The sequence below is a fragment of the Ursus arctos genome, unplaced genomic scaffold (assembly GCF_023065955.2).
Source record: "Ursus arctos isolate Adak ecotype North America unplaced genomic scaffold, UrsArc2.0 scaffold_20, whole genome shotgun sequence".
NCBI lineage: Eukaryota > Metazoa > Chordata > Mammalia > Carnivora > Ursidae > Ursus > Ursus arctos.
Window position 1 is genome coordinate 54880665 of NW_026622875.1, and position 24637 is coordinate 54905301.

The 24637-nt window shown below is 41.9% G+C and overlaps 1 protein-coding gene across 1 annotated transcript in view; it reads right to left on the minus strand.

Moving 5' to 3' along the window:
* SUSD5 (sushi domain containing 5) overlaps window positions 1-22276 on the minus strand; it is a 68332-nt gene extending 46056 nt beyond the window's left edge. The window contains exons 1-3 of the mRNA XM_026496606.3: window positions 22266-22276; window positions 10580-11061; window positions 280-457 (exon numbers count right to left, since the gene is read on the minus strand). Of these exons, the coding sequence (XP_026352391.2) occupies window positions 280-457; window positions 10580-11061; window positions 22266-22276 (671 nt within the window). The remainder of the gene's footprint in view (window positions 1-279; window positions 458-10579; window positions 11062-22265) is intronic.
* Between the last annotated feature and the right edge of the window lie 2361 nt (window positions 22277-24637).

The window sequence follows — 24637 nt, forward strand, 5'->3', positions numbered from 1 at the left end:
CACATATCTGTATTTGAAATTCTTTACAAGCATGTATTATTTTTATAACTTAAAAAGGAAATTCAAAATAACAAAGGGGGGGAAAACTGTGACAGAACGCCACAAAAATGTTTTTATTTGAGAACTCAGAACGAGATTGTGCTGGAAGCTACTGCCCATTGCACGTTGCCCATCCTGGCACCTCAATAAAATATGAGCCTATGTGAGCTCCCACATAAGCCCTGGTGGGGTAGCGGGGGTGAATGGGAAGGATTGCTTTCCCCAGCACCCCTGACTTACCCCAGGGTGCCATCCGCCAACCAGCCCGTGGTGCACACCGAGAAGGCACAGTCATGGACCACCCTCCGCAGCTCTTCCGCAGACACCAGGTGAGCGCCCCTGCTCTTGCAGGAAAGCCGAGCGGCTTCCAGTTCTAGGCCCTGAGAGCCATTCTGAGACTCCAGCACAAAGAGCTTCCCTGTGTGGGGACAAGCACGAACACAGGCTTACTCCAGGATCCGAGGACTTTAACCTCAGCAAACTCACTCTCTGGCAGATACCTGTCAGAACTGGAGTTTCCCGCTAGCCTGAAGACCGAGTGCAGCGGCTACCCCATTGCACTCATCCTGGGGACTAGATGATGACAATTACTTTGGTGTTTTAATCTGTTTTTTTGCTCCTGTCTTCTTTAAAAACAAAAAAAATTAACCATCTGCTCTGGCATGTTTATCTGGATAAACCTTCAAATCTTCCTTTTTACAAGCTATGTTATAAACACCACGTGTTAAGGCTCAGTGTCCTCTGTTCCCCTGAGTTGGGTCAGTTGGTGTCTGGGGTACTGATTCAGGTCTCAGTTCTGCCTTCTTATGCCTGCCCCAGCTCTAGGGTGACCCCATACACAGCTCTCCCCACTCCCTTCTCTCTGTCTATTGTCTCAGGACACTATCAGGCCCTTCCCACAGTGAGTTCCTTGTGCTTACTGCCATTTTCCCCAGACTGGACGAGTAGCAGAGGCCATGTCTGGTGCACCCTGGCTCCCTGCAGCACAAGGGCATGTAGTGGGCCTCAAAAAATGTGTGGCAGATGAGCAGAATGGGAACATGAATTCAGGCAGTGGTGGAAGCTGAGGCTGAAAGCAAAAAAGAGCTTTAGGCAAGAAAACCATGGAGGAGGAGGGGAGAACTGCGGTCCCTAGGAGCCTCCCGTAGAGATGAAGCAATGCCTTAGATAACCCAACCAAGTTTAAGGTAAAGGCAGCGGAGCAAAGCACCCAGTTGGAATGAGATACTTCGCTTCTATTAACAAAATTATCATAATACACTGATTTTATTAGAATGAGACACTTTAACTGTTATCAACTGCAAAATAACTATAATAATATAACAATCCCTCAGCTTGGCAACCAAAGTTACAAGAAAAATGCAAAAATGTTTCACAATAAACGTATCTGTAGGTGACTGGTCCTCTCCTAGACTTGGTACCAGTGTGCAATACACAACCTGAACAACTATACTTGATGGCCCTGCCTGGAGAAGCATGTGCCCCAAGACACTTTTGTATTAATGGCATTCGCCTATCTGGAAAAAAAAATATTATGAAATTTAACTGAGGTGTTGATGGCCAAGCCCCTGAGCAAGGGGGATAAAAGTGAAAGCCCGGGGCTCACAAGGTAGGGAATGTGATAGACCTCTCCTCCCCCCTCCACCACCATCTCATGCACACATAAATACACAAAGCTTGGACCCTGAAGGGTTAAACTCTCAGGATAAGAATGAACAAGGATAAACAATATTCCCTCCTATCATTCTCAAGGGACTGTTGGAAGAGTTGTCTTGGTGCTAGGAACCCAAGTGCTAATCTTCATTGGGAATTGCAGTCCTAACAAAAACTGGCCTCTAAGATACTTTAAGCCATGAATTTAGCTTAAAGTGGCTTGAGATTGATATTTACCCAGACATTTGGTAGGAACAAACATAAATCTTGTCTGGAGAAAAAAAATTTTTTTCATCTTAGGCTTCAGGAAATCCCATGCAAATATTTTTTCAAAGGCAATGACAAGGACAGTAAAATACAACTAAGTGTATAGGAAACAAGGCACCACAAGTGAGAAGCAACATATACAACATTCAGCAGACACTGACCTAAATATAAATCCGATACTGGTATTAATAGACATAGATTATAAAACAGTGATGATTACTACATTTAAAGGAATAAGAGACAAGTCCGAAAATACCTGCAAAGAAGAGAAAACTATAAACTGGCTTAGCTGATTTGAAAAAGAACCAGACAGGACTTCTAGAAATTAAAGATACAATGATAAATTAAAAATGCAATGGATGTTTTTGGCTGCATATAAGACACAATTGAACAAAGAACTCATCCTTGAAACAGAAATCAGAAGAAATCATCCAAAATGTAGTAAAGAGACAAAAAGGATAGAAAATAATAAGATAATAAAGAGACATGGAGGAAAGAATAAGATTCCAGAAATAAACCTTCACATTTACAGCCAATTGATTTTCAACAAGGGTGTCAAAACCATCCAATGGGAAAAGAAGAGTCTTTTCAAGAAATGGTGCTGGGACAACTGTACGGGCACATGCAAAAGCGTGAAGCTGGACTCCTGCCTCAGCCCCTACACGATAATTAATTCAAAGTGAATCAAAGACCTAAATGGAAGAGCTTAAACTGTAATACCTAGAGGAAACATGGGAAATCTTTGTCATCTTGGATAATGCAGTGGTTTCTTAGATAGAACACCAAAAGCAGAAGCAAAGAGAAAATACATAAATTGAGCTTCATCAAAATTAAAAACTTTTTGCTTTAGAGGACAAAATCAGTAAAGTGAAAAGACGACCCACAGAATGAAAGAAAATTTCTGCAAATATACATCTATTAAGAAACTTGTACATATAATGGGTAAAGAACTCCAACAACTCAACAACAACTAAAGAAACCAAATAACCTGACTGAAAATGGGCAGAGGACTTGAAAAGATGTTTCTCCAAAGAAGTTTTACAAATGGCCAATGGAACGTGAAAAGATGCTTAGCAGCACTAACCATGAGGGAACTGCAAATCAGAACTACAATTAAATACCACTTCGTACCCATTAGGATGGTTATTAATAAAAAAAGAAACAACAGAAAATAACAAGTGTTGGCAGAAATGTAGAGAAAAACTGGAATCCTTATGCATTGCCGGTGGGATTATAAAATAGTGCAGCTGCTGGGGAAAACCGTATGGTGATTCCTCAAAAAACTAAACATGGAATTACCATGTGATCCGGCGATTCTATTTCTGGGTATATGCCCTTAGAAGTAAAAGCAGGGACGTGAATGATATTTGTACAAATTCATAGCAGTATTATTCACAACAACCATAGGTGGAAGCAACAGAAGTGTCCATCAACAGACGAATGGATAAACATAATGTGGTTTATACATACGATAGAATATTAATCAGCCTTAAAAAGAAGAAAAGTTTGACACATGCTACAACATGGTTAAATCTTAAAGACATAAATCTTAAAGACTGAAATAAGTCAGTCAAATTACAGAGACAGAAAATAGAAGGGGGGTTACCAGGGGCTGGGGTGGGGAGGAAAGAGAACTAATGCTTAATGGGGACAGAGTTTCAGCTGGCAAAGATGAAAAAGTTCTAGAGATGAACGGTGGTGATGGTTGCACGACAATGTGAATATACTTAACGCCACAGAATTGTATACATAAAAGGGGCTAAAATGGTATTTAAAAAATAGGTAAAGGATCTGAATAGACATCTTTTTTTTAAAGATTTTATTCATTAATTTGAGAGAGAGAGTGCACAAGCAGCAGGGGGCAGAGGGAGAGGGAGAAGCAGATTCCCTGCCAAGCAGGGAGCCCCACACGCAGCTCAATCCCAGGACCCAGGGATCATGACCTGAGCCAAAGGCAGATGCCCAACCAACTGAGCCACCCAGGCGCCCCTGAATAGATATCTTTAAAGAGATGCCAATCAGCACATGAAAAGATGCTCAACATTATTAGCCAACAGAAAAATGCAAATCAAAACCACAATGAGATATTACTTCATATCCACTAGGATGGCTATCATCAAAAAGACATATTTTGACATAAGTGATGGTGAGGCTATGGAAAAAATGGAACCTTCAAACACTGTTGGTGGAAATGTAAAAGAATGTAGCTGCTTTGGAAAATAGTCTAGCAGTTTCTCAGTTAATAGCTGTTTCTCATAGAGTGACCATATGACCCAGCAATTACGCTCTTAGGTGAATAGCCGAAGGAACTGAAAACACATGTTTATATAGAAACTTCTGTATGAATGTTCATAGCAACATTATGTGTAATAAATAACAAATTAAGTTCATAATTATAAAATTGGGTTTATAATAGCCAAAAAGTAGAATCCATCCAATGACCACCAACTGATGAATGGATCAACAAAGTACGATATGAATATCCATACAATGGAATGTTATTTGGCAGTGAAATGAAATGAAATGCTGATACATGCTGCAAATGGATAAAAACATCATGCCAACTGAAAGAAGCCAGGCACAAAAGCCCACATATTGTATGATTCCATTTACATGAAATGTCCAAAACAGGCAAATTCACAGAGACAGAAAGTAGTTGCCGAGGACTTGGGGGGTTGAGGAGAAACAAGGAGTAAATGCTAATGGGTATAGGGTTTATTTTGGGGCAAAAAAATGTTCTAAAATTGTGTGTAGTGATTCATAACTCTGTGAGTATACTAAAGACCAGTGAATCACACACTTCAAATGGGCAAATTGTACAGCATATGAATCATATTTCAATAAAGCTGTTATTTAAAAAGGCATCACTAGAGAGGAAAGGTTCTGTTATGATGATAGTTATTTCATGAGTAATAGAAAATAATTTTAAACAAATATATAACAACTCTAGATTGGAAGAAGGCAATATTAACAAAACTACAGAGAGAATTGGAAAAATCCACAGTGCTTTTAATAATTTTAAGCACTGTCCTCCTCAGTAATTGATAAAACAGGAAAAAATTGGAAAGAATATAGAAGGTTTAAGCAACAAAATTCACACACTTGATGTAAGGACCAATGCACAATACTGCAAACTACAAAATACACATTCATTTTAGACACACACAGGACATTTGTAAAACTGATCAAATACTGAACTATAAGACAAACTGAAAAACATTTCAACACTCAAACCATACAAAGCGTATTTTTAAACCACAATACAAACAACCTAAAATCTCTTTTGTTTATCAAACACTTATATAATATTTACTACGGGCCAGGTGTTATTCAAATTGCTTTACAAATATTCATTAAATTAATCCTTAAAACAACCTATAATGTAGGTGTTATTATTATCCCTATCTTTTTAAAAAAAATATTTTATTTATTTATTTATTTATCTGACAGAGAGACAGAGAGAAAGCGTGCAGGGGGAGTGGCACAGGGAGAGGGAGAAGGAGGCTCTCCACTGAGCAGGGAGCCCAACATCAAACTCGATTCCTGAATCTTGTGATCATGACCTGAGCTGAAGGCAGATGTTTAACTTACTGAGCCACCCAGGCACCCCATCATCCCTATCTTATAGTTAAGATTTAGTATTAATGATTTGTCCAAGATCACACAGCTGGGATACAAAACCAGGTAGTCTGACTCTATATCAGTGATCCTAACCACTCTGCTATACTGCTTCTCAATAGCAAAGTAATAACTAGGAAAATCCCCTTGTGCATGGACGTTACAAAATATACTTCTAAATGAACCATGCTTCAAAGAAGAAACCACAATTGAAATAAAACATTTTTATGTAAGTGACAAAAACTGGTAGAGAAACTAAAGTAGTATTTAAGGAACATTTATAGCCTCAAATGCTCATATTACAAAAGAAGAATGGTTGATAACCAATGATCTAATTTTCTATCTTAAAAACACAGAAGAACATAAAATTAAAGTTTCTAAAGAAGTAGAAAGAAGGAAATAACAAAGATAGAACAGAAATCAATGAAATGAAAAGAAAACATACGATAAAGAAAATAAAGCCAAAAGCTGCTTCTTTCTAAAGAATGATAAAGTTGATAAATCCCAAGCAAAATTGATCAAGACAAAAAGGGAGAAAATAACAAATTACCAATATCAAGAATGAAAGGGGACATCACTACAGATCCCATGGACACTGAAAAGATAACAAGATTATTATATAACATATGCCAGTACATTTGACAATTTACATGAAATGTATCAATTTCATTAAAAAACAAACTTAACAAAACTGACCCAAAATGAGTAAGAAAATCTGAATACCTCTTTATCTACTAAAGAAATTAAATTCAGGGGCGCCTGGGTGGCACAGCGGTTAAGCGTCTGCCTTCGGCTCAGGGCGTGATCCCGGCGTTACGGGATCGAGCCCCACATCGGGCTCTTCCGCTATGGGCCTGCTTCTTCCTCTCCCCCTCCCCCTGCTTGTGTTCCCTCTCTCGCTGGCTGTCTCTCTCTGTCTAATAAATAAATAAAAAATCTTTAAAAAAAAAAAAAGAAATTAAATTCATGGGGCGTCTGGGTGGCACAGCGGTTAAGCGTCTGCCTTCGGCTCAGGGTGTGATCCCGGCGTTCTGGGATCGAGCCCCACATCAGGCTCCTCCGCTATGAGCCTGCTTCTTCCTCTCCCACTCCCCCTGCTTGTGTTCCCTCTCTCGCTGGCTGTCTCTATCTCTGTCGAATAAATAAATAAAATCTTTAAAAAAAAAAGAAATTAAATTCATAATTTAGGGGCCCCTGGGTGGCTCAGTTGGTTGGGTGTCTGCCTTCAGCTCAGATCACGATCCCAGGACTCTGGGATCGAGTGCCAAGTCAGGTTCCCTGCTCAGTGAAGAGCCTGCTTTTCCTTCTCCCTCTGCCCCTCCACCCCTACTTGTGCTCTCCTTCCTACTCTCTCTCAAATAAATAAATAAATAAAATCTTAAAAAAGAATAAATTCATCATTTAAAATCTTCCCCTAACTTCAAACACATACGACCTCACTACCAAACACTAAACAAAACAAAACAAAAGAACACCTCACCTTGCAGCAATCTTTTCAGAGAACAGAAAGGAAACAACTTCCCAAGTTATTTTTAGAAATCATTATAATCCTAGGGGCACCTGGGTGGCTCTGTCGGTTAAGCATCTGACTCTTGGTTTTGGCTCAGGTCATGATCTCAGGGTTGTGAGATCAAGCCCCATGTTGGACTCTGCACTCAGCAAGAGTCTGCTTGAGACTCTCTCCCCACAACCCTCTCTCTATATAAAATAAATAAATAAATCTTTAAAAAAATCGTCACAATCCTGATGTCAATACCTGACAAGAATATTATAAGAAATGAAAATTATAGGCCAATATATCTCATGAACAGAGTCCATAACCCTAAATCTTCACTCCAGGCTCAGTTGTAGGTCATCTCTTCTCACTGTGAAACCTTTCCCTAGGATTCTATCCACACACATGGTTTCAACGACTATACTTACACAGATGATTCACGTTTTTCTCTACAGTCCAGACCCTATTCATTCACCCCTCCACCTCCATACCTCCACTCTCTCTCACCTGCACAACTAAAATGGCATCCTATACGGTCTCTCTATGTCTAGTCTTGCCCTGGTGCCATCCATTCTCCCTACATCACAATCAGGGTGATCTTTTCAAAATGCAAATCTTATCAGTCACTCTACTACTGGAAATCATCCAGTGGCTTCCTTCCCTTTTTTGGATTAAAACAAAACTTTTGTCTATGAGGACCCACCTCATTGCACCCACTCCAATTTCCCTAGCATCATTTCAAACCATTTCAACTTTGGACTCTTGGCTCCAGCCCTTCTGTCTCTTATCACATGGCCCATTTTCCCTGCTCACAGTTGTTTTTTTTTTTTTCTTTACCCAGAGACTCATTCTTCCCCCTCAGATCCTCCCACACCAAATCCAAACTTCCTAGTGTATGCTTTGCTCTCATACCACCTCTGTCCTTTAATTTCATCACCTATCAAAATTGCAACTTCACGTTCCATTCGTGTAATGATTTGTCTGTTGACTCTCTAACCCATTGGATTTTGAGCTACCTGATAGCAAGGACCAATTTCTCCTCACCATTCTATCCCCAACAGTGAGGCCTGTACCTAGCTTACAGAAGATGCTCAGTAAATCATCTGTTGAATTCATGCATCTTTTCCTGTGATGCAGTTAATTTGCGTTCAGTTAATGTGAAAAATTTTCAGTTTCAAAAGCATTTTAAAAATACAGTAGAAAAGAAGAAAAAATACAGATCTCTTTCATGTATGAGATGCATATCTTATTAGTCAAATGTAAACTAAATGGTCTTCATCTGAATTTATCTCATTGACTGATTTTTTAAAAAAATATTTTATTTATTTATTTGACATAGAGAGAGAGACAGCCAGCGAGAGAGGGAACACAAGCAGGGGGAGTGGGAAAGGAAGAAGCAGGCTCCTAGAGGAGAAGCCTGAGGCGGGGCTTGATCCCAGAATGCCGGGATCACTCCCTGAGCCGAAGGCAGACGCTTAACGACTGTGCCACCCAGGGGCCCCTCATTGACTGATTTTTAATAGGTCCATAGAGTTTTTCAGAACTCCAAGTCTCTCTTCAAATGTCTATAACACATCGCAGTTTAGCTGAACATTTCTTCTTCTTCCTTTCGTTACTGTAGAACACAAATAACCAAATGTGGAAAGTGGTAGTAGTTAAACATATATTTGGTAAAGAAAAGAATCCGTTTATAATATAGGTTCTAATTCTTCAATGGCTCTATTATAAAAGTTGGAATTCAGCAAATGGAATTTCTTGAAAGCAAGTGTACCCATAATTGGGGAATGGGGGAGAAGGAAAGAAAGGAGAAGGGAGAAACAGAGGCATTTCTGGCAAGGGGCAACAAGAAAACACGCTCTCATGCTGCTGTTACTCGCTCCTTCTCCAGTGATATTTCTGCCTCCACTTTTCCATGACCCATATCAAGCCAGGTAGGTGCAAAATACTGATTCATCTCCATCTGGCATTCCATTTAAGCAGTAACAATAGGGTGAAAATCTAAAGCCTCATGGATTGCAGAGATATTTCTTTAAAAGGAATTAAGTTGGTACAATAGTATACATTGTTCAAAAGTTAATACTAGCTCCAATTTATTCTACTTGCATACTTTAAAATCAGCTTAATTTTCATGACTCAATGTCAGACAAAAAATACTACAGTAAAAAATGAACAGCGGACTGACTGCTAATAGGTATGGGATTTCATTTCAGGGGATAGGCATTTTCAGGAGTTAGGTCATGATGATGGCTGAACAACATAATGAATATACTAAAAACTACTGAATCGTAAATTTTTAAATGGTAAATTTTATGTGAATTACATCTCAATTTAAACAAATGAACAGTTATCATGAGGAGCCCTCGAAGTTAAAACTGTTTTCTTCTCTAACACTCTGGGGATATGAAGAAATAAGACATTCATCCTTAATTAGGAGCAAAGAGTTTTTCAAGCTGGCACTTGGGACAAAAAGTACCAAAAATTCTAAGATAATATCTGGAAGTTTTTTCTTACTTTCCCGCTTTCCCTAACCACCATGCTTCTTTTTGTGAAGTCTTCTCATTTCGCCTGATATTGCTTACTAAAAATCAATGACATTTAAAAATAGACATAGCATCCCAAATCAGGCAAGGGTTTTTCTCCTTCATCAATTTAATTTGTCCCAAGCTTGGATTTTCTAGAAACTGCTCAGGGATGTGAGAACTGCTGGCTTCTTTTCTTTCAGATCCTCCTCTACCAAGTCAACGGAGTTTTGTTCCAAAATCAAAATACAGCTCAATTCGCTTTTTGAAACTTAGGCAATACATGGCTCTGATCCTGCCAATTTAAGAGAAGTACTCAAAGCCTAATTGAGGTTCAAGAAACAAACAAAAAAAAAAAAAACAAACAAAAAGCAGGTCGATTCTTATAACCTGCAATAATCTCTTCCTTACCTACTTCTCCAGCCCTCGTATCAAACGACTTCCTCACCTTGCACTCTCAGCTCCAGCCACTCTATCATTTATCCCGTTTTCCTTGCCACTCACAGGGCCTTTGCACATGCTATTTCCTTCCGCACAAGACACTCTCCTCTCCCGTTTACCTAGATGATTCCCACTCATCTTTCAATATTCTTGGACCAAGCCAAACTACCGAGGAACTCTTCTCCGCCTTGCCGCCAGGAGTACATTTAATACACGTGAAAAGTTCTCTCTCTTCAAAAGAGTAGGTTCTAGGGCACCCTAGACGTGACTTCACGGTACAGACCTCTCATAAAGATCTTCGGAAAGCTAGCGACCGTACCATCGCACAAGCTTTTTGCGGGGCTTGGAGGAAGGTTTCACAGGCTGAGGTTGGGGTGGGGGGCGCTGGGGCTAGCGGAGACTCGGTGAGTCAGGCGAGGGACGCAGGGTCGCCCCGGCGCCACTCGCATCATTCCCCGCCAGGCTTGCCGGAGGGAACACCCCAGCGAGCGTCGCTTTCCCCACCCGGACCCCACGCGCCAACCCCCGGCACCCCGCGCACACTCACCGTCCGCCCGCACGGAGAGGCGCGGCAGACCGAGCAGGAGCAGCGCCACCGCCCAGAGCTGGGCGCGGGGACCGCGTCCCTCCGCAGCCATGGTCCGGGAGTCCACGCGCGGCGGGCTGCAGGGCGGGCTGCGGCGGCGGGCGCGGCCGCGCGGCCACTGCCCCTCTTGCGCCACTAGGCTGTGCGCACTGCGCTCTGCTCCGCGGGCTTCGCGCCCCGCGCCCCGCGAGCCGGAGGGAGGAGCGCGCACGGCTCGGGGAGGCCGGGCGCCGGGAGGCGCCGCGCTGTGGCCCCCGAGCTCCCGGGGGTCTCGTCCAAGGCGCCGGGGAGGTGGCTGGACCCGGCTTCGCCTTCGCGCCGGGCACCTGGAGGCCTCCAAGCTCCCGAGCTCCCGGGGCACCGCCGGGGCGGAGGGTGAGGGCGCGGGGAGGCGGGGAGAGTGCAGAGCCGGCTGCAGGGAACCCCCGCCTGCCCGGGGGACCCTGGCGAAAGGGTGACGCAGTCTGAGAGGCCAGGCCCTCCGGGAGGACCGTTCAAAACCAAATGCCTAATTCTGCCCTCTGCCTCTTGCAGTTGGCGTCCTCCCACAGAGAAGGAACATGTTTATGAAAAATTAGAATCTAACTTGCCAACCTCACTCTAAGGAGTGAAATGCACGGAACAGCGAGACTCCTCCTCAAAGCGTAGCTTGGAAGTCCCTCACAAAGGAGCATCTTCGGGACGCTTCCTTCACGACTTTTCAAGGTACGCCCTGGCATTTCTCAGTACCGACGGCGCTGGCGTGGTTGTCACTATTTTCACACCTCCCAAATCAGGGCTTCCTTGACCTGGAGAGGGCCTGAAATTCGGATTCTGTTGGTCTGGGCTGGGAATCCACGTTCTAAAGTGTCCCCCCGCCCCGAATTCTGCTGCAGGAGCCCCTGCTCTGGATTAGTTCCTTTTTCCAGCTCACCCCCTGTCCTGTTCATAGCATTAGCATCGTTCAGTAAGGGAAGGAGGATTTGCATTCTTCGCGCATGGCGCAATAGAGATCAGTATTGTAACTGGAGCACCCGTGACACTGTACAGTTTACGAGTCCCTTCCACCTTCAAGTACTGGTCAGCAGATATGTAGTGAGTGCCCCTGTGGGAGGCTCTGATCTGTCCAAACAATGCTCAAACTTAAATAAGACAGATACTTAAGAAAGATGAACAAGTGATTGGTGCTAAAAGGAACAGATGCCTGTCCCCAAGACAATGAAAAGTAGACACAGACATTGAAAGACTACCTACTTTCTTTTTTAAGGTAAAAAATGGAATTTGAACCCACATCTGATTTACTCCAGGGGTCAGTTTTCAGCTCATATAATTTTTGAAGTGTTCCGAAAAGATATCTCCTCTCCTTGTTCCAAGTGTCAAGGACAAGGCTATTATTAGCGATTAATTCCTTTGTGAAATAAAACTTTGCTTTTAGGGGCACCTGGGTGACTCAATCCATTAAGTGTCTGACTTATGATTTCAGTTCAGGTCATGATCTCAGGGTTGTGGGATTGAGCCCTGCCTTGGGCTCTGTGCTGAGCATGGAGCCTGCTTAAGATTCTCTCCCTCTCTCTCTCTGCCCCTACCCCACCCTCTCCCTTTAAACACACACACACACATACACACACACACACACACACACACACACACACACAACTGTGCTTTTAAAATAAAAATGCTCTGGGGCATTAAATGCAGTGAGGCCAGACAGTCATTCACATGTAAGTGTAAATCAATTTACTTAGCTACTTCTCTTCTAACAGCTAGCTGGTAACCTAAGGAGTGAGACTTCACATGTCTGAGTTGGAGGGGACTTTTTAAAGCCCGATTGTTGCTGAGAATGGAGGGGAGGGGTCAGGAGGCACCTGCAGGAGCTACTGACTAACTCCTTCAGGAGCTGCGCCCAATGTGTTTAGAATAGTCAATTGACTATTACTGTGTAATCCTAATGATGTTTTAAAGTTGTCCTTTTTCAGATCTGTCTTGACCTGTCCTAAAATGGGGAGATGGCATGCTCTAAAGTTTTGGTACAGCTGATTTAGAAAACTGGCGCTTTCCTGTACAGTTAAATATACACCTCTCCTATGACAAAGAATTCCACCTCTAGATGTATATCCAAAAGAAATAAAACTCATATCCACAAAAAGATTTGTATACAAATTTCATAGCAGCTTTAGAGACAATAGTTAAAATTGGAAGCAACCCAAACATCATCAACAGATGAATTTTCTGTTCATGACAAACTGTGTCATATTCACACAATGGAATGCCATTCAGCGATCAAAAGGATGAAATACTGATACACTCAATAATGTGGTTGTGAGTGAAAGAAGGCTTAAACACAAGAGTTTATACTTCATGACTCCATTCATATGAAGCTCAAGAGCAAAACTAATCTGTGGTGACAGTAAATACTGTGGTTGCCTCTGACAGGGCGGGAACACAAAGGTCCTTCTGACCTAATGGGAATGGTCTATATCTTGATGAGGATGGTGGTCACATGAGTGTATACATTCGTTAAACCGCACTGAACTGCACACTTAAATTCTGTGCGTTCTCTGGAATGTTGTTTATACCTTAATAGCAAATATTTCAAAATTTGCCCCAAAGAATGAACAGGTTTAATAGAAAAAAGTTCAATAGAAGGACCACATACAGAGCTGTGGGCAGGGTTGAGAGAACCAATAAGATATGGTGGAAGTTTTGGGACTGTCAATAGTAGGAAGCCATCACAGCTCTGAGGTCTGAAGGTAGGAGGGGACGTTGAGGTGTTGCCAAAACTCAGCAAGAGCCATGGCCATGAAAGAGGTTGCCTGAAGGGAATGTTAGCCATACATAGAGTAACAAGATCGCTGCCACTTATCTGGTACGAAGGGAGTGGGGAAGAAATACCCCAACATGTCTCGCCTTCAACCCTTCAGATTTCGCGTTATGCCTCCTATGGGCGGACCCATCTGGTAGCTGCAGGGCGGAGGAGCACAGACACCAGGGTCCTCACAGGTCATCCTCTCATGGTGCAGAGTTGGGCAGAGAAGGGCAGAAGATGGAGCTGGAGAGACAGTTGAAAACAACCACACAGTCCATCTATTCTTTTCTTTCACTTGGATGAAGAGAATTCAAAACAAAACGGGAAACACAAAGTCCTATCGGTTTCTGTATGTCCATTGAATCGTATTCTCACTTGGAGCTAAACTGTAGTATTAATCACTGTCAGTGGTTATTTTCACGTAAGTGCTGTTCACATAAAAGGGAAAGGAGAGGGGCGCCTGGGTGGTGCAGTCGTTAAGCGTCTGCCTTCGGCTCAGGGCGTGATCCCAGCATTGCGGGGTCGAGCCCCACATCAGGCTTTTCCGCTGGGAGCCTGCTTCTTCCTCTCCCACTCCCCCTGCTTGTGTTCCCTCTCTCGCTGGCTGTCTCTCTATCAAATAAATAAATAAAATCTTAAAGAAAAATAAAAGGAAAAGGAGAGAAGTAAATAATTATAAAATACGGATGCTAGAGACCCATTTCCATAACTGGTCATGAGGCCTTATTTGATAACCATGGCAATGTTCCCTCCTTCCATTCTCTGAGCATCTTGGCCTGCATGACTTTTTTTTTTTTTTTTAACTGGTGGGAGGGACCCAAACTTTCTTTCATACTAAGGATTTATCTTTGTTAGTTTGCCATGGTTTCTCACTGACTGTCATCATTGGACATGGGAGTTCTCGGGGATCCGGACATATTCATGCTTTATTATGTAGCAACAACCCAATTCTCCCTTGGTAATCAGGACCAATCACCAACCAGTACAGTGACCGCCCCTGTCTGTTGGAGGGCAATCTTTGCTTCCAAGTTATTAGCACATGCCTGTGTGTTTACTGGTGAAAGTATGTCTCCTTTGCCCACTCAAACCTCTCGGTTCACCAGTCTAAAGGTTGACGGGATGGTATGCACAACTTTGGTAGGTGGGTTATTACGTGTAATGGAAAGGAGGTCATTCCCACTTTTACTCCTTTTCTGTCTATAAGAGAAATGACACTGTGTATTGGCTGATGGTTTAAGACACATCTGTATCCTGGGTAAATGCCCTAATCTCTCAAGGTGTTGTCACCACCTAGTGACCTCACCTGCTTCTGGGTAATGAGGCACATAGTAAAACTCATGGACATGACTACACTGCCCTACTGCCTTTGCTGCAAAATCAGTTTCTTGGTTCTAGATGATATAATGCATGATTCCATGGCAAAGGATGAGGCATTCTAGGAGTTCATGGTAGTCATGCTAGTAGAAGCAAAGCAGGCAAAGAAGGCAACATCATATCTAGATTAAGGATCTATTCTGATGAGAACAAATACCTGTGACTGCGGAAAAAGGATCCAATACAAACAACTTTTCCTCATGTAGCCAACAGGACGGGCCAGCTCGGGAATTAGGCTGTATAGCGACTCATGGCGGCTTCTGCTGTTGGCACGTCAGACACTCAGCAGTGGTGGTAATCAGATCAAATCTAAGAAGAGATGTTTGTACTATTCCACTCCTGCATGGCCCCTATCTCTGCTACCATCATCTCTACATATATGGTTCCATTATAGAAGCACAGATGTGGCTGTAGAAAGAGGCATCTGACAACTAGAGAATGAGTCCAATTCTCCAAGGTGTCCACCTGATTATTAAGGGCATCCTCTCCACTCAATGCCTCTGGGGAGCATAGGCTATATATGTATTCACAGTCTTCTAATTCCAAGAGGTCCATGCTGATATCCTTGTTATCAGACTTCCAGGCTTGAATTTTTCAGGTCTCCGACCAACTATTTTAGGCATTATCTATAGATCAGTACAGATTCATGAGTAAGGCCATTAGTCATGTTAACCACAGTTCTACCCATTGGGAGAATTTTCTTTTGCTACTTTTTTCCCCCATTGTGGTAAAAATATACTTAACACGAAATCTACCACTTTAGTCATTGTACAGGTAATCCGTGACATTAAGTACGTTCACGCTGTTGTGCAACCATCACCACCATCATCTCTAGAAGTTTTTCAGCATCCCTAACTGAAGCTTTGTACTTGTTAAACAATAAATCCCATTTCCTCAGCCTACCAGAACTGGTAACTACTGTTCTACTTTCAGTCTCTCCAAATTTGATTGTTCTAGGTACCCCATGTGAATGGAATCATATAATGTTTGTCCTTTTGTGTCACTACTATTTTTAAAAATATTTTATGTATTTATTGGAGAGAAAGAGAGCAAGAGTGCACAACAGCAGGGTGGGGGTGCACAGAGGGACAAGCAGACTCCCTGTTGAGTGGGGAGCTGATGTGGGGCTCGATCCCAGGACCCTGAGATCATGACCTGAGCTGAAGTCAGACGCTTAATCACTGAGCCACCAAGGCACCCACTACTGTTTTTTTTTTAGTGCTGTACCACAGTGGGGATGGCTAGTGCCATGTTGTGGACATGCAAGTGTAAAGAAGGTGCAAGGTTTTTCCTCCTCTGTTAAGTCCCTAGGTGTGGGTTCGGTAGAGGAAGCAAAGCAATACAACCAAGTGCTGTGGGAATCAGCCCCCTGCTCATTAATTTACATGTTCCTTTCAGACCTACTGATGTACATAATCATTTCCATTTAAGAGTGGAATTCTGCTATACAATTCAAAATAGCCCGTTCATAAGACGAGCTAAGGTCTCATACTCTCATGGTACCTGGGGTCAAGTAGTCAACCTCCACCAGGCCCAACAGCAGGATACGAACTGCCTGTCAAATGGAGAGAAGTTGATTCAACTCAAACTCGAGGGGTTTGCATTGCCATTCTACTATCTGGTCTGCCCAAGCTTCATACGGCATCCCTACCCACCACACACACTTAAAGTATTATGTCTTTTGTGACATGAGGCCAAAGTGGCAAGGCAGCTTGTACTGCATGAAGCCTGGTTGCTCCAGAGTTCCCTATTGCTATGAAATGCTTTCAATACTGTAAGCCTTATGAGTTTCCACCTATGATTGTATTTGCTGATGGAATTAAAAATAAACCATTTACTCAGTTAATCACTACCTACAGGCACCAAAGCCTGTATTGATTTGTTCTAGTAATGACAATATTCCCGGAAGAACAGGTATCAACACCTGATTATTTTGAAGACAAGCCACTAATATTTTCCAAACTCTTCTGGTTTTTGCTCTGGCAAACAGGAAATACTAAATGACCAAACATCCTGGTTCATACCTCCTGTTGTCCCAGTATCCCACCCAATTTCATATTTGACCCCGATTTTTCATTTTCTGAGGAAATATTAATAATAGAATTAACATAAGCCAGAATGGTAATCCTCAATCTCTTATTTCTAGTTTGTGAATGTTCTCATCTAATAGTGTAAGATGCATGTATAGTTCTCACTTGAAAAATGATTAAACATGGAAGCTAAACAGTGACCCATCTCATTTTCCCTGATCTTTTTCTTTTTTTTTTTTTTTTTTTTTTTTTAAAGATTTTATTTATTTATGTGACAGAGAGACAGCCAGCGAGAGAGGGAACACAGCAGGGGGAGTGGGAGAGGAAGAAGCAGGCTCCCAGCGGAGGAGCCCGATGTGGGACTCGATCCTGGATCGCCAGGATCACGCCCTGAGCCGAAGGCAGACGCTTTAACGACTGCGCTACCCAGGCGCCCCTCCCTGATCTTTTTCTGATGCCATTGTAACCAACTTCTCCCTTTCAAGGACAGTATGCAGACCAATCAATTATATAATCAAATGTGCTCAGTCCCAAGTAGCTAGGGAAAGCTCACTCCTTATGGTCTGTGGTCATTGTGGAAAAGTATTCAAAGCTCCTGCCAGCCACTTAGTTTATTAGGCAGTTTTTCAGTGGCCTGAAAGATGCATGAGGCCATCAGTAAGCAGGTCAGTAGGAAAAGCGGGATATTACAGGTTAGGTTTATGTGAAAAATGTCCCTATAAGCGCGGCATTATAGGCTAGGTTGGACCTGGAGCATTTAGTGTGTAGTTTGAATACTCTTACTGTTTAGAATGATCATTTATTGTAAATCTACAACTGTTTGGTTATTTATTTTCGATAACTACTTTGCAAGAAACTCTTTTGGTAGCAATGAATTAAGAAAGGAGAAGCACCTGGGTGGCTCAGTTGGTTGAGCGTCTGCCTTCAGCTCAGGTCATGATCCCAGGGTCCTGGGATCCAGCCCGTGTTGGGCTCTCTGCTCAGCAGGGAGCCTACTTTTCCCCCTCCCTCGGCCTACTGCTCTGCCTGCTTGTGCTGTCTCTCTCTGTCAAATAAATAAATAAAATCTTTAAAAAAAAGAAAAGAAATGCATATTTCATGAAAATCAAGTACTGTATTTCCATTTCTCAAGATAGTTAATAATAAACATGTAAGTTGCCCAAAATATTCATCAGCATTTACCACCCATCATGGACCTGAGGGATATCTCTGACAACATGAAAATCAGAACACATGAATCTGCTAAAAGAGCATTGGCAGTCGTTCCAAAAGCTCGAAAACAACATTTTAATATGTACAATGTCCATTTACAATTATTCCACGAAACATCGCTTTTCGATTCAAATGATTTTTCTTTTAAATTAATTTTTTCATTTTATTTCAGGTTTTCTTGTGCATATACATTGATTTCATCAATGGTGAAATGATGCCAGCTTCATACAATGTTATCAGATACTTTAAACAGAAAATCTGTCTACTCCAATAGTGGTCCAATTTTTTGCATCAACTGTATACATGAAATCAAGATAAATTTTTTAGATTCTCATTCTGTCAAAGGAGAAACACTTGACATTATTTAAAGGCTATAATAAAATGTTTTATTTTTTCCTGGTCATTATATAAATATAAATTTTGGTGATAAAAATAATATTTACACTAAATTAAGAAACCTCTGGATGTTTCTAGCATTCCTGAATACATTATGATGCCCATATAATCCATAATTTCAAACAAGCTGTGATATCCTATAGACCTGAGAAATTTGCTTGGATTATCTATTTATTTATTATTGAATATATTTGACCTATAACATTGTATAAATTTAAGGTGTACAAAATGTTACTTTGATACATTTATGTATTGTAATATGATTGCCTTTGTACTTGATCGTATTCCATAATTATGGCACAATATTGTCTGTATTTCCTATACAGTGCATTACATCACTGTGGCTTATTCACTCCTTGTTGCAAGCAGCAACAGGACACTGTTAAATGTCGATCTTATCTCCACCTCCAACTTGTATTATTTATTTGATGTTTCCTCCCCCTGTCAAATCTCTTCTTTTGGATTTTCTACTTTTAACATGCTGGGTCTCCTGAATTCATTGTCTGATTTTCTAATTTTTTTCCCTCTGGTTATGAGGAAGGCTGAACACATGACATCCAACACTAGACAGATGAGATTGACAGCAGTTTAACAGTCACCTGTACTCACAGCATAGGGGAGGACACTGCATGCCATGCAGGGCCACGTAGGGGTTGGCACTTAGGAACAGAGTGAACAAGTAGGGGCTAAGGGACATAGGGTTTGAAGGAACAAGAAGGCCAGGTGACCTCTGGTTCCTCTGGGAGGATGTGACTGTCCTGTCGAATAATTTCCTCAGGCTGGTGGAGAACTGGAGCCTGCTACTCAGAGAAAAGCAGAGACTGTGCCTGGTCCCCGTGATAAGGAGGATTGTTTGGCTAGGGGACTTTATCCTTGGGATCACAATGGGGAGGAGAACTTGAGGTTAGCCCTGTGAGGGCCTCCTGATTTTACCAGATGTCATGACCTTGGGGAAACAATATAAGGCTGGGTATCACATCCTTGTTTGTTAAATGGGGATAATAGTGCCAACACCTTATAGTTCTCACTGTGACTAAATGAGATATCCCAGCACACTGTAAATGCAGTGAAGTAATTGGCTAAGCAATAGGTCTGTAATTCATTCATTCATTCATTCATTCATTCATTCATTCATTTTCATTACTTGGGAGACACACCAGGAAAGAAAGAGGGCGAGCCAGTGAAATATTTTTATAAACATTTAATGACAGACCTCCTAGCAAACAAACTAATGGTATTGCTAGTGGGAGAGTCTTATCCTTGGAAAGCTTTTAGAAGAATATACCTGGTTATCTAGGATTGCTTATGGTAAACAAACCTATAATCTATGGATTCCTGGGGTATGTGTGCCTGGAGATACCATGTAGGTTATATAACTTACATAACCATCTAAACAGAAAATGGAGTTGTGTCATGACTTAGATGGCTCCTTACATGTAGGTGTTGTCACAGCACACATCCCTTGATGACCTCATCTGTTGAAAATGGACAATGCAGGATCACTAGGTATCTGAGGAAAACCTGTAAGATGATAGATAGAGACCTAACTAAGGAAATGAGAAATGGAAAACAGAACAGGAAAGACAGAGACAATGCAGGGAAAAGAAACCTTCAACATAATGACCTTACTGCTCTCACGGAGATACTGCATTAAAAAATGTAGAAGAGGGTGTTGTACTCTGTTAAGAAGAAAATCACAGGCCCAAAATGGCGCCACTTAAGTCAAATCACCCAACCTGCACTTAATACCTAATTGCAGTTTCTACCTCCCCCAAAATGTAGTCTTAATTGGTCAGTCAGGAATTTTCTGATCAGCATCTATGAGGAATCTGTCACTGGGGCTCTTTCCATCCCCCCAAAAGAAGATGAGGTAATCCACCTAATAAGACCTGCTGTCCTTTCCCGTAAGGACACAATCCTTTCTTTTCTTTTGCTAATAACTTCTCGCTCCACCCTCCTTCCTATAAAAACCTATGAAAACCTTCCATTTTGTACAACTCCTGAGAGTTCCTCAACTAGGTGGATTGCTACCCATCTAGTTCATGAATCATTCATGAATCATTTAATAAAGCCAATTAGATCTTTATGCATTTACTTGGCTAGATTTTCTTTTTAACAGCCCTTACGCCCCCGCCAAAGGACTATTTAGAGACAAAAAAAAAAAAAAAAAAAAAAAAAAAAAAAAAGATTTCTTAAGAAAACTTATGGGAAACTTCATAGATGGGTTTGAAGATAAAGTTGAGAAATCTCCCAGTTAAGTATAGTGAAAAGACAGAGATAGCAAATATGGGAGAAAAAGTAACACCCAGGACGCCCTTCGCCTGCACTGCTGTCATCTTTCCACCTGGACCCTTGAGGCACGCCAAGTACCTACTCCAGGACCTGCAAGTAATAAACTTCCGTTTGTCTTTACTTAACACATGTTAACTTAACAAAGTCACAAGTTTCTGTGAAAAGTCCGAAGTCCACCCAAAGGTTTCTAAACATTTCTGAGACATGGGTTTTTGAATTCCTGCCCCCATTTCTGGTTCTACAGAAAGTGGCTCACCTTTATTTTCACCCTAGTGTCCTTTCAAATGTGGAATTCATGTTGGAGTACCTTTTTCTTTATTTTTACTGAAACTATTCAATTAAGGCTCTACCTATGAAATAGTCTTTTATCAAAGGATTTAGAAAAGTGGAAGGATATTTTTGCATAAATGCAAACAACATAAAACAGTATTAGACTTCCTTATTCTTGGGGCACCTGGGTAGCTCAGTCGTTGGGCGTCTCCCTTCGGCTCAGGGCGTGATCCTGGCGTTCTGGGATCGAGCCCCACATCGGGCTCCTCTGCTGGGAGCCTGCTTCTTCCTCTCCCGCTCCCCCTGCTTGTGTTCCCTCTCTCACTGCCTGTTTCTCTCTGTCAAATAAATAAAATCTTAAAAAAAAAAAAGACTTCCCTATTCTTAATTGTCCCATTGGTCACTCTGCCATTTTCTGTGGCCGCCTTCTTTTGTTCTCTCCTCCATCCCTTGTCTCCTCAACCCTCCCCCACCCCCAAATCCATCCCCTTTTTAGATCCCCCGCCTCCCCTAATTTCCCATCATCACATTTAAACACACCACTCATAAACATTCCATGGTAATTAAATTTGTATATGAGAAATGGAGTGAGTTTAGACCCTCCCTGATAGTCTGATTGTTTATATTCAAAATATTTTGCTTTGGTTATGATATTTCGGAGTTCACGCATTCAGACGAGATCGAGCGCGTTCAGGGTGGTATGGCCGTAGACCAGAGTTCATGCATTCAAAGAGCTGTCTGGCTATGCTCAAATCCCTAGATAATCCATAGACTAGTCTATATTGTCCAACTTGTTATCTTGGTTGTAGGGCAAGTTGTTTTTCTGTTTAAAACGTAGATCATTAAGTAGGATCTCTTAGAATAACCATTAAAGATTTTAAAATTTAATTAGCTTACCTGGCCTCATTTGTATCTTGTTATGTCCAGATTTCTCCTGGGCACATAGAGTCAGAAGGCCAAATATTGATCATAGTTTTCTTAATAGTGAAGTAATGAATAATGATTGTCCTAAATAAACTTAACATATCACTTTGGTACTGGAAATTCACTTCTCAATGTTAAATGTGTGCTAAGAAGTAATTGCCTTTTATTGATCATCTATGATAACCAGGCACTTTAATACATATGTTATCTCTAAACTTTGCAACAACTCCATAGTCAGGTAGCAGATGAGATAATGGAGCTTTTTTCTATATAGGTTATGCAAATTGCCCAAGGTCACGCAGCTAGCTTGGCAAAAGTGGGATTTGAACACAACTGTATATGATTCCAAAATCTCCACCCTTACCTCTTATACATCCTGTAAGCATTTCTTCCTATTAAATTATGGTTAAATCCTAGAAAGGCAAACTCTAACGTTGACAGTCTGTGTCCAGAGGTGAGAAAGAAACCATAAGTAACCTCTCAAGCACCCTGTGATGGTACAGCTCAGGTCATGTATTGTGACTATATATTTATGGGTCTGTCCCTTTCTCTGGAGATGTTTCCAGGGTCTTACCATCGTCTGTATCACCAGTCCCTACTACAGCCCGTATTCCATGCCTGGCACATAGCAGTAATCACTAAATGTCTGGTGAAAGAATGAGTGAGGTACTTTCCATGGTACTGGAGACACTCCATTCCCACAGTCCACCTGGATGAACACCTGCTCATCTTTCTTGAGTCAATACCAGCATCATCTCCTCTGTGAAGTCCTCTTCATAACTTAGTCCAGCCTCTCCACTGATGACTCTGTCCTTTGTGCTTCCTCTGTAGCCTGAACAGTTGTCTCTTAGTCATTATGGCTCTTTAATGCGACTGTTGTTCTGCAGATCTGTCTCTCCCACTAGTCTGAATATCCTTGAGGACTGAGTCCGTGTCTTTTCTGTGTTGTTATCTCTGCTGCCTTGAGAAGTATCTGGTTCATAGTGGGTTCTCAACCTATGTTTGATGAGTTAATCATATACCCTGATCTGTTGTTAACTCATCAAAGGATCCCAAGAAGAGAGCATGTCAGTTGTCATGGTAATGCTCTCAATATAATAAGGAATTTGCCAGGGGATTGCATGGATCTCTTATTAGCATCTTCTTTTTAGGGCGATGGCTATGTCCTTTCATATCTCCCTATCTCTAGTAGCTAATACAGTACCTAGCACATAGTAGACATTTAATTAAGCTTTGATGAATAGAAGGATGAATGATTGATCCTCAAAAGTAATACATACCAGCCAATGTAGAATTTCAAATGTAATGGATCTGAAGCAGTCTCACAAATCATCTGCCACCAGCCTGAAGCCACATAACCAAAAAATCACTGAACAATGTAGCATTTACATGTAGGCTGCCTTTGGGGCTGTGGAGGTTGTGGGCTGGTCTTGAATAAACACAGGCTGCACTGAAGAGCCATTGTGGGCACTGGTAGTTCTTTCAAGTTTCTCTGGGGTCTGAAGTTGATTTGCAGCTGGGGCCAAGTCCCTGCCAGCCCCCCCCCCTTTTTTTGGCAATTGAATTATTAGCTAAAAGAAAACCATCCAGGGTGTAGCTGTTAGCAGTGGACTGCCAATGCTAGGGAATTTTTATTTTGTTTACTCAGAGTGTTTACACCTAATCTAATGAAAAGTAGGAATGAGCCCGCAGAAAACAATTCAGAAGCCCTGGCCCCAGAGGAAGACTGGCTTTGGACTTGGCAGGAAGGCCATTCTGTGCAGCCAAGGAGTGGGCTGCAGTGATACCTCTCAGAATAAGACTTCTTTCCAGGGGTGTGTTATCACAGGTTACTAGTGTGCTGGCTTTGCAGGGAACTGGGGAGGGTCCTTGTGCTCCAGTATCCCAAATATCTCCCGAAGTCCTTGGTTTGAATCCTGCAGCTTTCATGGAAGACGTTGATCCTTGTTGAGATGCAGATGCCGCTGAGAGGGATGACTCTGGAAAGGAGTCAGCAGAACTGAGTTTAAGTTTAACTTTTGGGACTTAATATCCCTCACGGAGACATCACTTTACATCTCTGGTCTTAGTTTCTTTCCCTATAAAATAGAGATCGCAATACTACCTAACATTCAGGGTTTTGGGGATTGGAATTACTTGGTAAATCAAAAAACTTCCTACATATAAAATGGTTATCCATAATAATTTCTACAGGCATGGTACCTTAGCACGTTGCCTTGCTCTGTAAACAACGTGAGGGCAGAGGCTGTGTCTTCCTCTACATCTGCAGCTTCTAGCTCAGTACAGGGCACAGAGTAGGTGCCCAATAAAGGGTAGGTCACTTGAGCAAGGAAAACTTGTGGCAGCAGGAAGGATTAGTACACTCCAATCTTCTATCTTGTCTGATGTCAAGAACCTCGCTTCCTTAAAGATCATAGAGGAACTGCTGAACTACATCCTTTTGCTCTGGGAAAGCGGGGCACCTCCTGGTCAATTTCCAGTGGAACCGTCAGCCATTAAACAAGATGACTGCTATTCTGGGGACCATTCATCCTAGATCTCCTTCAGATAGTCCATGCATTGTTAATAGAGAGTACTATTGTACCCGTTGGTATAAATATACTTGTCAGGTTATGCACCCAAATCTTTATTTCCAGAAGAATGGTCATCATATACATGAAGCATGGTGACAAGACTAGAAAAACCCAGCCTAATGATGTGACATGTTAAATACCTCTCATCTTAGCCCACATGTTG